This window comes from Falco peregrinus, chromosome 7, assembly GCF_023634155.1.
Source record: "Falco peregrinus isolate bFalPer1 chromosome 7, bFalPer1.pri, whole genome shotgun sequence".
Classification (NCBI taxonomy): Eukaryota; Metazoa; Chordata; class Aves; order Falconiformes; family Falconidae; genus Falco; species Falco peregrinus.
Window position 1 is genome coordinate 70,567,374 of NC_073727.1, and position 17,359 is coordinate 70,584,732.

Here is a 17,359-nt window from a genome sequence, read left to right on the forward strand (position 1 = left end):
TCATGGAGAACAGGAGAGGTGCCTGAGGACTGGAGGAAAGCCAGTGTCACCTCAGTCTTTGAAAAGGGCAAAAAGGAGGACCCAGGGAACTAGAGGCTGGTCAGCCTCACCTCCATTCCTGGAAAGGTGGTGGAACAGCTCATCCTGGGGGTCATCTCTGAACATCTGGAGGAAAAGGTTACTGGGAGCAGTCAACATGGGTTCACCAAGGGGAAATCATGCCTGACCAATCTAATAGCCCTCTATGATGGAAAGACTGGCTGGGTAGACAAGGGGAGAACAGTGAATGTTGTCTACCTTTACTTCAGCAAGGCTTTTGACACTGTCTTCCATAACACCCTCATAGGCAAGCTCAGGACATGTGGGTGAGATAAGTGGACAGTGAGGTGGACTGAGAACTGGACCTGACTGTGCAATCTGCTCTAGGTGAACGTGCTTTAGCAGGGGGTTGAACTAAATGATCTCCAGAGGTCCCTTACAGACCATTCTGTGATGCTATGATTCTGTGATTACATAATACTAGCCTAGTTCAGTTAGATAACTAGTTGGTAAGAACCAGTCCAAAAATCTAAAGAACACGAGAGAAAGCAAACAAATTCTGGTATCCGGGGACATACTAGAGAACTTAAATATTCAAGACTCTGAAACACATTAAACTAGATTGGATGTGACCAGTCAGTAATAAAGGGAAAACATGTTAAATGTCAAGTCCAAGCAATCAAACAAGAACAAGGATTGCTTGGCGCATGCTCTTCAGAGCTCAGCTTCTGCTGTGGAGTACAAGAGAGCACATCAATGTCAAGAATTACAACCCTCTTCCTGACCTTCTCCCACTTACTGCCTCCTAAATACTTTCCTGTCTCCACTGTGCCTTAAGATAAATAGGCCTCCCTTACATAATTATATACATGCTTACAATTACCTCAAATTCTGTCCAAGCATCACTGCCATTGCTGCTGAAAGAAAATCTTTGCTGGCATATCTGACAATGTGAATGCCCATTAGTGTCTATTTCAGAGAGTTGCAAACTGAACAGCACAAGAATTTCTTGACAGGTTTACCAGAAGTCATCCGGCTTGCTTTTTTGCATTCCTCCCTCCCACTCCTATGTGGCTAACCAAAACATCCTGTTCTTTATTATATTACAAACATCAAGCTGGAGTGAGTTGTTCTTTACATTTTGATGATGGTATATATGAAAACCCAAGCTGTCCCTTCCAAAACTGCATGCTTCAGACAGTAGCCTAAAAAATGCACTTATTTAAATGAATTACTGCAAGAGGGATCAGATTCATGTCAACAGATAGTAAGTTGTATAGATATACTGATAGGATCAGGACCTGCTAAATTAAAAATGGCATTTTTATGATTCACACCTGCTTTAACACAGGGAAAAAGAAAAGATTGCTGCACTGAAGAGCCTCATTAAAGATTGAATTGCATGAAGGACCTTAATCTGGACCTACAAAAATCAATATGCTACTTAGAAGAATACATCTTCTCTGCTAGTCTGGTTTTGTCTTTGAATTTATTAGAGATCTTTATCATAGAGAGGTACTGCAAAAGATAGTCATTGTTCTCTAGTCCCCTTACCAGTCCTTTATTTCAGCTCCTGAGAAACTTTAGTACTTTAAAACATGCAATAGAAAAGCTTCAAAAAAGGAGACAGTAATTAAAATTAAGCTTATGTTTTCACACATATTACATCAGATTTGTATAGCAGTAAAACAAAAGCTTACAAAAAGAATGATGCTGAATTGTGCCATCTATCCTAGTTCAGGGCAATAAAGCTAGATGACACTATTAAAATACTGATTGCATACATCAGGATTTTTACTGAAATATTTTAATTCTAATCATTACATTTGGATATATTCACACATATACTTACAGGCATTAGTGGCCTAAACCTACGTGTCTATATTCATCACATATTCAGTTCTTGCTAAAACAAACCTGACTTCAACTGAGAAGTTCAAGCAGCATGCTATATGAGCGAATACTCATTGTTTCCAGAGGGTTTTTTTTGTCTGTTTGCATATTAAAGAAAATATTGAAACTACTACTGAATTAATAAATGAGATTTTAAGACCAAGCTTGAATCATGAGTGCCCACAAATGCAATTGAATTAGAACAGGTACATTTCTAAACCATACCATTCGGATAGTTGCTTCCTTTCTTCATTAAGATTAAAATGAGTACAATCAAATATCAGGAATATTTATTCTTCCTACTGTTGTATATATTAGAAATGCAACAAAGCACATTTTCATTGGACTTGCTGGTGGTTTTGAAAATAATTATGTTACTTATTCTACCACAGTTTTGGAGGAAAAATAATGCATATGAAGGATTAGTCAAATGACTAATTTCTGTCTTTTCTACCATTACCTGTTGCAAATTTTACTGCTTTCTCATCATAGGTTACTGCAACCAGTTTAAAACCTACAGCCTTTCTGAAAACAAGAAAGAATGCCATTCAGTGGTTTTTAACAGTACTTACAATTATATGACCCAAATGAAATTTTTCTAAGACACTGAGCAATAATTTCTTTTGAGAGGATGTGTGTATCTGACTTTGAAAACAAATACCACCCCTCTCCCCAAAGAAACAAAGGACATACAAAAACATCTAAGTCATCATTGACATGATCAAACATAATTGAGTATGACCACTCAACTTGGACAACCAACTCATACCTACATTCTTGATGCCTAACACAAAAACATCTTAAAGTAAATAACATTATACTATTCACTGGAAGACTTGGGTTTTTTTGAAGGCTATAAAGGGAACATATGCACTGCTTAGATTATATACGAACTTAGGTTTGTAGGAGCAGAATGCCCAGATCCTTCCCATGAAAATAAAGACATACATAGAAAAAACCTGCAAATTGAGAGGCCAAGAAAAAGAGACATCGCTAAAAGGAATGTTTTAGGACTAAACACTGGTTCCCAAAATAAAATAAAATAAAATATGCAATGTGAAATGAGGATTTGCAAAATTTTTGCCTTATAAAAAGTATTACAGCTTTCACAATTTCAAAGACAGATAGCTTTTTGTCTTTCAAAAAACCTTTAAACTGATAACGTATTAAAGGATCCAGTGTCCTCTGATGCATGCATACAATTTCCATTAATGTTAACTGGGAAATATATACATATAGCTGGAGAAGAACTCTAAGGCTGTATTCCATGAGGAATGTACGTAGCCACGAAGTTTAGTATTTTGGTTTGTTGTTCTGGAATCTAAAATTAAGCCACAATCTCTGTGGACTTCCCTGAAATCTGATGAAAAACCAGAACAACTGGGAATTTTTATTGTTTGTTTTGACTGACAGGAACTGAATACTCAAGAAAACAACTTCATAAACAAAGCTATTCCCTTTCCACAAAAGAGCAGGAACTATATAGAAGTACATTTGTATTCATAAAGGCATTACCAAGTAAGAAAAAAAGCATAGTATAAACTGAATACTTCAAATGAAATCATCACTAAATTTTAATCAGGGTCACAGAAGACCTACCAAATTGCTATTGCAAAATACTTTAAAGAACAATAACATGACATAGTTGAAAATGAAACAAAAAGTATGCCCACCAATTTTACTGCTCTGAGAACTAGTTAAAATTTACCTTTTGGAGTCTTTCTTCTCTATTAAGTCCTTGTATATTGATCGGTAAAACAACATTAAATACCTAAATCTCTGCATTTACGTTCCTGAAGTGCTATGCTGGAGACTTTTAAAGTATAGAAATACATATTAATTCTGGTTTGCTTGCATGATTATGTTGTTGTCATTTTTTATTATTTCTTTCTCTCTCTCTTTTTTTTTTTTTTACAAAACTAAGGGTCAGTTTTTCAGTTCATATAAACTGTCATAATTCTGTTGCATTTTTTAAATGACTCTATGCTGATACTAGCTCTTACTTATTGACAATATTTCCCAGCAATTTTTTGCTCTGTCTTCCTCTCTCTAACCTACTCTGTCCCCTCAGCTTGCTTTTTGTACAGGAAATGAAAGAGGTGTTACATAAATCTTTGTGGAAATTTTTTATTCACCTTTTAAATATTATTTTTTCTACATGACTACATTTTCTTTTGTTGTGACTACATAAAATAAGAGAGAAGTGCTACAATAAACAGTAGAACTGATGAAGGGGGAAGAAGCCTTTTCTTTAGTGCAGGGTCCAGAATCCATTGCTTTTCCTCTGTCCTCAGTGAAGACAAACTGAAAGATGACAACAGAGCGGATTCCTGCAAAGCAGGCTACTGACAACTTCAAAAAAGTAAGAGAGAAGGCCTTAATTACCTGCAATGATTTGAATCCACATTGCTGCTACTCATAAGAATACCCTTATCACAGAGGTATACAGAGAATTTCAGCAAAGGCTACAAACTCTTAAGTTCTCTTCTGTAATTACATTCTATAAACTTTTAACACATGTACTTGAACAAGAGCTGAAAACCATGTATCCGCTTAAGTATTGCGACCAGTTGCCTACATCCTACATCCATTCAAGTCAAGCTCTCCTCTAAATATATACATTAAACAGATGCCTCTGTCCTCACAACACTGGTCTGTTTTTAGTGCTCTGCCACTTTTTACAAAATGTTTAAATATTAAGCTAAACCTGAAAAAATGACCATTCTTCCTGGTAATTAGAATGCTGATACAAATCCTTCTACAGCTGCTTAGTTTGTCTTATTAAGTAGAACATCCTTAAAAGTAGATATTGAGGACCCCTGCTATGACTAAGACATTCAAATTTCTCTAAGATGATGAAAGAACCGAGCTGAGGCCTCTTACACTACAGATGAATGCTTCAGCTGCAAAGTATTTTATTTATAGACTATGAATCTAGCCCTCCTTTTTCTTTGCTTTTATCACAAGTATCTGATCTGATGTTTAACATACCATTTCATATTTTTGTGTTTGTTTTAGTAAGAGAACCCCTCAAGAAAAGGACATTTTTATGCCAATTTTTACATTGACTTCTGAACCAAAGGTATTTATTTTTCCAATGCTGCCTCAAATGCTAGGTGACTGAATGATCACAGGCTTTAGAATTCATAATCAAACACTAGCAATATCTGCATCTTGTTACACAGAAGAGTACTTCCTTCTCTGTTTCTTTCTTGATCTAAAAAGGTGACTGCTCAATATAAAACAGCAAATTCTTGCTGTGGGGATTTGCTCAGTTTCTGTATTCAGAGACACACACAGAGGCACTCCTGCTAGCCCTGCAGAGACTGTATAGCCACCTAAGAAAGGAAATAATTCTTTCCTGCCAGCCTATCAAGAGAGAAGTTAACTAAGCTTTGAATGCTGAATGTTACTACCTTGACCTGTACTGAGTTGCACTTCTAAAAAAACCTGGCCTTGAAATATCGGCACCACTGAAGTCAATAGACACTTAAACAGAGCACAGTTGTGGAACTGGCAATTAGGAGACAAACAAAAGCATAAATCTAAGTGACCTTGCATGCTCCCAAACACTTTTTTACTTCTTAACAGAACACATTTTTACCAGGAGTCACAGAGATAATAAAACCGATACAGTAAAATACAAAAAAATGAGCTTCAAAATGTTCATTGTGCAGCAACCTCCTAGAATAAATTTGTGCTTCTTTATATTTCCTATGGAGTTATACTTTCACTGCAGGTTAAGGTGAAAGGCTTGAGGAGGAAAAAAGACTGACCAACTCGGGAGGAGGGCTCCCCAGAAAAAGAAAATCATAACCTTGTCAAAACAGTAAGTTCTAAAAAAATACCTGCAGTAGTAATAATCATATTTTTATGCTACATCACCATTAGAATGTTTTTATTCAAAAAACCCTACAACATGCTTGCACATGAATGCTTGAAATAAACAGGAAACCAAATGAAAACATAAAACTATTTTGTGGATTATGTTTAGATTAAAATCTTTGCTGTGAGCTGAAAATCTAGCCTTTAAAAATTCTGTACATATTCATATTTTATTTACAATTTTTAATCTCAATCCTAAATAGAGCTTACTAAAAATCATCCATGTATTTACTTATATGTACTTCTTAAAAAGACGAATAACAACATGAACAGTTTTAGACATTAATATTGGAATGCATGTAATAAAAAAATGAACTCAATTTTCACAAAAAAATCTTGAATGCCATTTTTAAGAAAATAGAGCATGTTCATTTTCAAAAATTAAAGAGGATGTACTTTGTGACCTCCATCAAAGCATTCATCAGATTTAAATCATCAACACATTGATTTTTAGAAGACTAGAATATTCTTTGCAATACTTATTTCCAGTTAAAAGCAAAACAATGCAAGCACATGTGTATATTCTATAGTACTTGAAGTTTTTGAGAGAGGTAATAATACAAGCATGCATGCTTGAGTTAAATATGATTATGTGAGGTCATCCATTGATGCTGATAACAGCAGACCTTTGTATTCTAGAGCCAAGCTGCTCACAAAACATTCATAAAGTTGATATATAGCAGAATTTGCCATTAAGCTTCTTCAGTTATTTCGTTCATACTGCCAACAATTTACCAAGATAACTGTAGTGTTTTCTTGTAGCTGTGGAATTACAAGTTTTTTATTATTTTTTTTAATTACAGAAATTTGTTGAGGGAAAAGAATTTGAAGCAAAGGAAAAACACCAAGAAACAAACATATACATGTATGAATAGGAAAAAACGTGTTATCTGTTCTGGTTTCATCTATTTACAAAAAGTGAAACTAACTCTTACTTTTTTTTGTTACCCAAGTTTCAGAACTAAGCTGAAATAAGTTAAAAAAAAAATACCACACCATAATTAAACATCTTTAAAATGTTTTTTTCTGAATTGGCAGGTTAATTTGTTATATGTAGCTAATTTTTGAAAGCTGGTTTACAGCAAGTTGAAATGGCACTTAATTTAAAATTTCAGTTTAATAGATATCACTTATATCAATTCACACTGAGTAGACTTCTGTAGTCAGGGAAGAAAAAGAAACCACAAAAAAAAAAACCCCAAAAGAATATAAATTCTATCTTTCCCTTTTCACATGCATCTTTCCTGAGCAAACGTAAAAAAAACAAGTAGCCTTACTTTTGTATTCCAGGTGAAAACCAGCTGCTGCCACACTAATGTCAGAATGAAAATGCAGATAAAGTTGATTGGAGGTGCTATTCAACAATGCTGGCACAGTTGTACCTAGAAAAATAAGTTATGGAATAAACTGTAGCATGCTGATATATCAGTTTTATACTGAAAAGACATCACCAGGATTGAATCAGACGGGTTCATTTATTTCTCATTATAGGCATGGAAATCTCAAACTTACTGCTATGTTATGCCTTGTTTTCTCCTCAGCCGACAAGAAAATTGTGATCACAAGTCATGATACTAAAAGGCTATGTGCATACAATAAAACAAGATCCCATCATGTTCAGATGAAACTTTATTGACTTGGACAGAAAAAAGAGGCATAACTAGAAAAAAAAATCATGTAAGGAAAGGATTTGATTATGAGAACAAGCTTAACTGCCATTTGACTTTTTTCCACATATAAAAAACCTACAGTACAGAAAAGAGCCATCCAGATTTTTTCTTTGTGTCCACTCCACATCTTCCCACAATAATATTTCAACCGCTTGTCCTAATTCTGAGGGTATGACAGGAAATGAAGAAGCAGGTGCAACACATTAAAAAAACCCCAAAACCCAAAACCAAAACACACAACCAAAACCCCCCACCACATGCTAGCTTTATCTAATTGAAATAGCTATTATAAAACTGTGTGCCATGGACTCCAGTGTGTGCTACACAACAAGCTTCTCACTCACCCGGGACATGTTCTTTGCCACTAGCATTGAGAAGTCCAACACATGTTTCTTTGTTACCACATGAATACTACGTAACTCATATTCTACTGTCTAAAGCTGGAACACCTACTGAGGCTAAAAATTACATGATTTTCTATGATTGCCCTCAAAGACAGTATCAAGTAGGTAATGAACTTCAACGGTGGTTGCATAAGAAATATTTTCATTTCCTATGGGGCATTTGCTGTTTCTGTAGTAGCTGTGAGCAGACTAGTTATGACCTTGAAAGTCGGGCTTAAAAAGAAACCCTGGAAAGAATTACCTTCATAAGTCTACAGTCTAAACTAGGAAATGGTAAATACTTTTAAACCTAAAACTGTATTAAGCAAAATCTTGAGATAAATGGTGAGGAGCTAAAAGATGAGAGGTTGCCCTTTAAGGAAGGTCTGACATGGAAGCTTCAAGTATGGAAATTCACAAACAGTACACAGCATTCACATCACACAATACTTACCATGGAATACAGAAAATAGTGAAACATCTTCCTGGAGGAAAGACTTTTCACAGTATCTATATGGAATTTGAAATTTATTTAAGGATGTTTAAGGTGTCTGTTCTGTAAGGATGAGGATGTTGACTCAGAATGATTATACTCTTCATGGAACTAAAGTGTTCTTCTGGCAGTTCTGTTCCTTCGTAGGATCTGCTAACATTTAACACCAGTTTTTTAATTCCTTAGAGGGTGATACTCAGTAAGATGAGAAATTATATCCTATTGTATTGTGAGAAATAAATGAAGCTAGAGATTTTAATTCTCATAATTGCCACATTCAATGGCGTACATAGTTCAGGCTGGCAGCCTGTCACAAGTGGGGTCCCCCAGGGACTGATATGGGTCCCCACACTGTTTTGACATCTTCATAAGTAATCTGGATTATGGGATTGAAAGCACCCTCACCAAGTTTACTGATAGCACTAAGCTGAGCAGTGAGCTTGATGTGTCAGCCATTTTACAGAGACACCTGGACTGGATGAAAGTGTGGACTAGCAAGAACAGTATGAAGTTTAACAACAACAAGTGTGAAGTCCTGCACCTGGGTTGGAATAGCCAAAATGACCAGTACAGGCTAGGATCTGTGGTGGGTGTGGAGTAGCCTTGCTGAAAAGGACCTGGGGATCCTAATGGACAACAAACTGAACATGAGCCAGCAGTGCACTGATGCAGCAGCAAAGGCAAATAGGTTCCCAGGCTGCATCCAGAGGGGCATTACTAGGAGAGATAGAGGTGTGATTATCCCACTTTACTCAGCACTCATCAAGCTGCACCTGGAGTATTATGTCCGGTTCAGGTCCCCACAATTCAAGAAAGACACAGACAGACTGGAAGAGGGTCCCAAAGGAGAGCCATGAAGATGATGAAAGGGCTGGAGAACCTGCCCTATTTGGAAAGGCTGAAGGAGTTATGTCTCTTCTCCCTGAAGAAGAAAAGGCTCAAAGGAGGACCTCATCACTGTGTTTCAGTACTTAAAGGACAGCTACAGAGAGGATGGAGGCTCTTCTTTCACAGGCAGCCACATGAAGAAGATAAGTGTAATGACTACAAGTCACTTTAAATATAAGAAAGATTATTTTTTTTACAGTGAGAGTTATCAGTTACTGGAACAATCTCCTCAGGGACACGGTAGAGTCCTCATCACTGGAGGTTTTTAAGATGCGATTGGAGAAGATGCTAAATAATCTCACCCAGACTCCCTTTTCCACAAAGAGATGGAATCAGATGATCTTTTGAGGTCCCTTCCAACCTGGGCTATTCAGTGATTCTATGATCTAACTGAAATTTTACTGACCACTTGCCAACATCTGCTTCTTCTTGGATTGGGTATATGAAGCATGGAAGATACATTTTAGTGTGGTGACCAGATGTGTCCACAGTGTCCTAGATGTTTTGGACTTCCTTTATCGTCAATAGAAAGAAACAATAATTAAAAGGCAGGAACAGATTTCATGAATAGCAGCTTAGGTGCAGATACCTCCATGGTAGACATCTAACACTCATATAGATGGATACCACGTTAGGATACTGGAGTCTGATTGACAACTTAACCTCTTGATTGAGAAGCTGTAATCTGCAAAACAAGGAACACTCTTAGGAGGCAGTAAGTGCATGTTTGCCTCCCTAAAGGCTTACAAGGGAATGAGGACAATTTTTTTTTACTTTAAGTTTAATTATGATTTTATTTTAGAAATTTATGTACTCTATCCTTTTCAATAGCAATGACAACTAGGAGCAATGTATCTCATTCCAGACATGAACATTACATTGCAAATGGGAAAGGCTGTCTAGGTATCCAAGAAATTTATCACAAAGAATGGAGATTAATGGTAATTTTCCACATTTCTTGGATTAGCACAAACATAGATCAGGGATCACATTCTTACCTTATTTATTTCTAAATTATACTACCATCATAAAAGTAGATTGTTCAGATGTCAACCTCAGTGACTGCTGTATTTGTATGCTTTCTCTGCATATGCCTATACATGTATATACGCATATTTAAGTACATATACATACGTAAAGGAATGTCAGATATTACCTGCATTTACAATTTTAGATGGAGCTGTAGCTTTTTAGTCTTTCTCTCTCTTTTCTTTTTTTTTAGCTTGAATATACCATAGTCCAGTGAAGCACCGGTCCCAAGCTAGATATGCTAAAATACTGCTGCTTTTCTGGCTTGTTCCACTTTTTTGCTCATTTCTGTGTCTTAAGTTTAGGTTTAATACTTTCAGGAAAAAAGTGACTTGTTTGTCAAGAATATCCTCTCACTCAGCTGTGTCTATAACCTTCACTAAGTAGTACAGGACAGACTTTGGCATATTAATGAATTTCTGTCCTTTCATCCCAGGAATTTCCACTCTCTCATAATTCCATTCTGTGACACAATTGGCAGCACAGCATATTTAAAAATACTCATGGGGTGCCTGACATTTATTCAAGTTTTACAAGTTTTGACTTATTGGCTTAAGGGACAGGCTTTATGTAGGTACTTCCATTGCTTAGCTATAAGGACAAAATATCTCTAAATTCAGTTGACAATTTCATAGCCTTATAATGAATGCAGGCTTTAGAAGAGAAAAATATTATTGGAAGGAAAATACCCATTTTAGATTGAGGAAGTGGAAAATACGAGACCATGGCTGTTAAGGACAAGCACAGAAGATCAAACACTTGATAAACTTCACATGCACATAAGCTGATTAACATTTAATGAAACTTCTTTTTTCTTTAACATATTTTTAAATAAATTCAACTGCTTTTGGAAATCAAAATGGGTTTTGAAAAACAGGGAACTTAAATCACTTTTCCAAATGAACAATGAAGTATATTACCTCCACAGGAGAAAAATCAATTCCAGTTATGGCTTTTCTTTTTTTTTTTTTTTCATTTTTTTTCTTCTGAATATAGGAAGTAAAATTCTATTCTGTTTGTAAAAACTGTGACTTTCCCAATTGAGAGAATTAAGAGTTGATCTGTTCACCCAGTCCCTTAATTTTATTAAAATATTCCAGGTATAACTTTATTATGTAAACTTGGAAACATGTTTACTCATTGTAAAATTTATTAGTAATAATATGAAAAGAATTAATTCTCTCTCTCATAAATGATCCTGTTTCATTCAAACATTTGGTAAGGCAACTAAGCTTCATTCGTTAATCAAAAACCTGCTACACTTGTATGTATTCTGTAAATGCTACAGCAGCTCATGAGCCATCAGCACTACTTTGATGAACCTGTACTATTGAAAGCAAAAATAATTTTATAGTTTTCCGTTTACTCTGAATGTCTCTCAACACTGTCTAGAGTCAGCTAGGAAACTTGGCCTTAAAAAGAAGCAGTTTGCTGACAAAAAGGCATCACCTGTCACTATTAGGCACAGGAAACTACCTGGCTCACTATTCCATTGCATGCGACAAAAGTATGCTTGGAGATAATGCCTCTTGGCATTTAACACACCAGTCCCAGCCACAGCAGCTTCTGTCTAGGGTGGCTGTACAAAAATCCTGTACAAAAAAGATTCTGCCACCAAGACAGAAGCACAAGGTATCTTTGTATCTGTTAACACATGGTATCAGGATTTTTGTAACGACTTTGTTTTTGAAGCCTCTATCACTTTCCCTTAAAATAGCATCCTCACATCATAAACATTACCATAGCATAAAAAGAAGAGAAATGCCCTAACATTTTTGCCATTCACTAATGAAAGATGACACCAGGATTAATCCAAAAAGGACAAGAAAATATATAAGGGCTCAGATTGCTCTAGTAGACAGCCCTTACTGGCCCTGCCCAGCCCCCTGGGGCTTGCCTGTCCCCACTGTGCCCATGGCCCAGGACCCCATGCCAGTCCCTCCCCCAGTAATGCCACAGCAGGGCTAGTCTCCAGCTCCCCACCGCCCTGCCCTGCCCAGCCCAGCCCAGCCATGGGGTCCATCAAGCTGGGCCCATCAAGCTAGATCTATATCCCAGCCCGGCCTCAGCCTGTTCCAGTCCCCAGAGAGATGCCCCATGCCTGGGACTGGGGCTGACCTGGTGTCCCCCAGATGCCCTGCCTCTGGCTGGGGTGGAGGGATGGGCCCTGGCTGCTAGGGCCTGCCCTGCCACCCCAGAGCATCCTTATGTCTCCTGGCAACCCAATTTCAGGGAGCTGCTGGCCCCCACTGTGCCCTGACACAAGGAAATGGCATAGTTGCCTAGCTTTGTTAAGTCTTCCTTAAGAAACAAGACTCCAGTGAATTAAGTTTTCCAAATCAACTCCATATTTTAGAAGCACAGTTTAGTAACTTCTTAGTAATTGTATGTCTTGAATGCATGTTTAGAAGATAAATGAATTCATAGAGTGAATCAGAAGACAATGTTATTGTACAAGATTTAGCAAGAGAGAAATGATACCTTCTGAATTTTACCACCTATGAAATTATGCCTGGAATTCAGTTTCAATGTCACATTACTGGTTCAATACTGAGAACAGCAGATTTCATGTTATGTTTACATATTGTTCATTAGATCTTTCCCAAACACAAAACAATTATTCACTTTAAATCTGACATTCATTATACAGAAGACATAAACCCACTATAAAGCTGTACTACTCTATCCCCAATGAAATAATTATAATACAAAACCCCTGCCTTTTCCAGTTTCCATGGAAATTAGGAAGGCTTTTAAGCTAAAGCAAAATGACACACTTTCAGTATAGAATAAGAAAGTGTTTTGAATCTTGAGTATTGTTAAATGGAATATTGTTAAATGGATCATTTTATCAGTTCTTTATCCAACGGGTCCAATCTATTTGCCTAATATTTCACCTGCTAAAGCTGATTAAGTTCTATAATTTCATTCTTCTCCATTGCCAATTTAATATACCGCATAGTTACTAGCATTTAATATAAAATGTTACAGCCTTTTGCTCTGGGTCTGGCTGAAACAGAGTTAAATTTCTTCATAGTAATTGGCATGGTGCTGTGCTTTGGATTCGTGACCAAACTAGTGTTGATAATACAGGGATGTTTTCCTTATTGCTGAGCAGTGCTTGCACAGCAAGCATCAAGACCACCGTTTGTCACACTGTCCCACCAGTGAGTAGGCTGGGCGTGCATGAGAAGTTGGGAGGCGACACAGCTGGGACAGCAGATCACAACTGACTCAAGGGATATCCCATACCATATGATATCATACTCAGCAATAAAAACTGTGGGACAAAAGAGGAAGGGCATCCTATACTGGCAGTTATAGCATTCCTATTCCCAAGCAACCATTATGCATAAGCCCTGCTGTCCTGGATGTGGCTGAACACCTGCCTGTTGATGGGAAGCAGTGAATAAATTCTTTGGTTTGCTTTGCTTGCATGTCAAGCTTTCGCTTTACCTATTATATCTCAATCCATGAGTTGTCTCACTTTTAACCTTATGATTCTCTACCCCATCCCACTGTGTGGGAGTGAGCAAACAGCTGAGTGGGGCTGAGCTGCCTACTAAAGTTAACTCACAACATATTTTAATATTTAAATTTTGAGGTGTAACTTCAAATTATTTAATTCAATATCCGAATAAACAATAGGGAGTTAATTTATTCAGTTGATCATTCATTTCCCTACATAATCCAATATACATTTATACTTCAAAAGTTTGTGAAGTTACCAGAGTGGCAAAATTCCACAAAATGCTTTAGCTACACCAGAATCAGATCAGGCTTGTGATAAGAGCTCATGAATCTAGGATATTTTTCATGACTTAATCTTATATGAACTATCTCTTTCTCTTGGTTTCGTTTATAGAACATGCTCTTTCTATAGAAACTGTCTCATAGAAAAGGAGTAGAACTATATATGCCTGATGTACATGTAAAACAATGAATTACATGGTTTGTTATGTCCCAGTTGTAGTCATTTGTTTTGTGCTCTGAGGTCTGGTGACTTTGGATGAATACTGAATACTTCATCTTTTTTCTGAGAAAGGGAGGCTAACAAGGATAAACTAAGTTAAAGCTATCAAAGGAAGCTCCTGGAATGCCAGTACCAATTTATATCACTGTATCTTCTCTATGAGATGAGTAGGTAAAATAAAAGAAAGGTGCGCTTTTTTTTTTTTTTTTTTTTTTTTTTTTTAAAGTATTATCTCCTAAATCCCACTTATCAAAGCTAAACATTTTGGTATTACATTTTCTTCTGAAAACCTCTCTGATTTTGAATATTGACACATTTACATCACCTGAAATTTCCTCCTGAAAATGAGAATGTTTCATAATGATATCACAAACAACGCAATACAGATATACTCCCTGTCTATATGTGTGAGCAAACATACAGACACATCTCACACACCTAAATATAGAACTGTATATTTAAATCATGTCATATCCTCACCTGAAAAGCTCCCAAGACGCGGTGCTGTCAGATCTCCACCATCATATATTTCAAGAGAGTCCCAATTATGTTCAGTGGCAAAGCTGATGACCTGTATCTGTTAAAAAACACCATCACAAAACTTTTTAAACCAACTAGCCATGTGTGTTTTTAAATGTTCTAGAAACAACAAAATAAAAAGAGAGCATGTCCCAAAGAAAATAACATAAGCAGATTCAAAGAAAAAAAAACTGAGTGAAAAAAATGTAAATAAAACATTAACATTCACTTTTTAAGTTGTCATAACTTTTAGAAAATATGACATTAGGTAAGTAAAACTGATTTTGCACATATGTTGCATGATTATAAATAACTACTCAAAGTCTAAATGAGCAGATAATCCAGACAGTTGCAGACTTCTCAAGTGCCTCAGTGACATTCTGGCAGCTAGAAAGGGCTGGTATTTGCACACCAGATTGAAGGACCAGGACATGCTATCAGTATTCTACACAGTTAAGAAAGCTGCTTGTTAACCATTTCTCATTCATACCCCCTTGTAAAAATAAGTAACATACAATAAAGCTAATCAAAGAACCATACTGAGAAAATAAAAGCACAGATACTTCAAGTACCCCCAAAAAATGATTGCACTAACTGCTATTTTCTGACACTTGTAGAGAAATAAAAAATTACTTCTCAAACTGAACCACAAAGTACTTAATATTCCATACTTGACAGAATATAGACTTGCCTGAATACCTGATCCCTCAGTCACTATGATTTTCCACACACAATTCAAGCTGTTACCATAAGGTTCAGGGTAACCTGGTGAAAGAATAGTACCTCTCCGCTCAGTAAAATTCCCACTGCATGGCACTGAAAGAAAGTATTATCATGAATTATTATAAAGTCTAAACCACTTCAGAGAACAGAAAAAGTAGTAACAATTTTACTAAACCAATTATAATAATTCCCTTTTGTAGCGTAAACACATAGACGTGAAGCAATGAACTGAACTTAGAAAGCAATGTTATCTAAAATACACAAACGATATCAAGCATAAGTTACAACCTGCATGAATAAACAATTCAGAAGTGAACTTCATTTTGAGTATGTGCAGCCTAGAACAGCTTAGCAGCACAGCCTAATCATGTCTTACCTGAGAGTAACAACAAACTGTAAAGACATAACATTAAACAGTCATAATTGACAGAAATCATGTGAACTTACCCACAGCCTAAGATAGTTCCAATATTGGATCTAGCTGGTAAAGCAGTGTGGTACATTAAATATTTTTACTGTACATGCAATTGCTTCTTTAAGGTTCAAGAAAACAGAACTAAACAAAAAAAACCAGAATACACAAAAAATAGGACACCTACATTTATTTTTAGAACATTCTAATTATAAATTCCTGTGACTATCAATGACTTTTGGATATAAATTCAAAGAGGGAAGAGAAGAAAAACTTCCAACATTTACCAAAAAAAAAAATAAAAATTGAAGTGCTAAACATTATCCCATTGCAGGTCTGTTGACAGAATGAAGAAAATTATCTACACTTCAGAATTCTATCATTATTCAATGTAAACTATGCTTCTACTTCAAAAAAGAAATCATCATCCTATGCATCATAGAAATATACAAGTACTGTGTAATAAAACAGGTAAAGACAGTTCTGGAGAATTAAATTCTGTCCTGTACTTCAAGTTGTAGATGAGTCATGAAAATAATGAATGTTCAAGAAAATGTGCATCACACTTGCTCATATCATCTGTCATTATATAACACACTATACTGCCTAGCAGCCACCTGGTGCTCAAATACTTTTTGATATGGAAAACTGATCTTTTAAACTGAGCATGACTGATATTAATCGAAGGAGAGTGAAAATATGTGTTAAACACTGTCTTCTCAAACAGTTCCTGAATTCGCATTCAGAGACATGTGTGACAGAACAGATGACTTGAATGTAATTGCTTACCTACACAGCTTGGTACTGTGTCATTCCACTGAGCTAAGGCATTAGGTACAGACTGACATCGGATAGCTTTTGAGCCTTGTAGCAGATAGCCAGGACTACACTCAAATCGAACAACAGAGCCTGCTGAAAACTCGGAGCCAATTCTCCTTCCATACCTAGGCTCTGGCACTGAGCTACACTGCGTATCACTTGTGCGTGGAACAGCTGCATAAAGAGAGAAAGAAAAAAAGAGCCATAAATCTAAATGACAGCCATCATGTAAAAAATAAAAAGATCACTAAAAATGACCATTATTTCTTGTAGGACAGAGCTTAATTGGAATTGTTCCTTTTATTTGATCTGCTCCTGTATTCTCAAAGAATGGCTTTTAGCTGGATTGTGGGTTTGGGCTGTGACTATGTACAGTCATGCGAGTGCTGTGGCAGCTTGGGAAGCAATTGGCTTTGGAAGCAGGTCCTTGGGCATGACAGGACCAGTGGGTGTTTCAGCTGTCCTCTTTAATGACAGGATATTATACCTATCACCTATTTTACTTATTAAATACAGAAATTTTGGCTTCTCATTAGGAGTTTCTCATTAGAAGCCAATAAAAATATTATGCTGTCTATAATCAGATATAAACCCCATGTAATACTATACAAACATTTATCATATTAGAGAATA

The 17,359-nt window shown here is 36.3% G+C and overlaps 1 protein-coding gene across 1 annotated transcript in view; it reads right to left on the minus strand.

Annotated features, from left to right (window-relative positions):
- CSMD1 (CUB and Sushi multiple domains 1) overlaps window positions 1-17,359 on the minus strand; it is a 1,203,943-nt gene that overhangs the window by 168,076 nt on the left and 1,018,508 nt on the right. Inside the window, exons 34-37 of the mRNA XM_013299736.3 lie at window positions 16,697-16,900; window positions 15,464-15,588; window positions 14,734-14,830; window positions 7,095-7,199 (exon numbers count right to left, since the gene is read on the minus strand). Coding sequence (XP_013155190.2) covers window positions 7,095-7,199; window positions 14,734-14,830; window positions 15,464-15,588; window positions 16,697-16,900 — 531 coding nt within the window. The remainder of the gene's footprint in view (window positions 1-7,094; window positions 7,200-14,733; window positions 14,831-15,463; window positions 15,589-16,696; window positions 16,901-17,359) is intronic.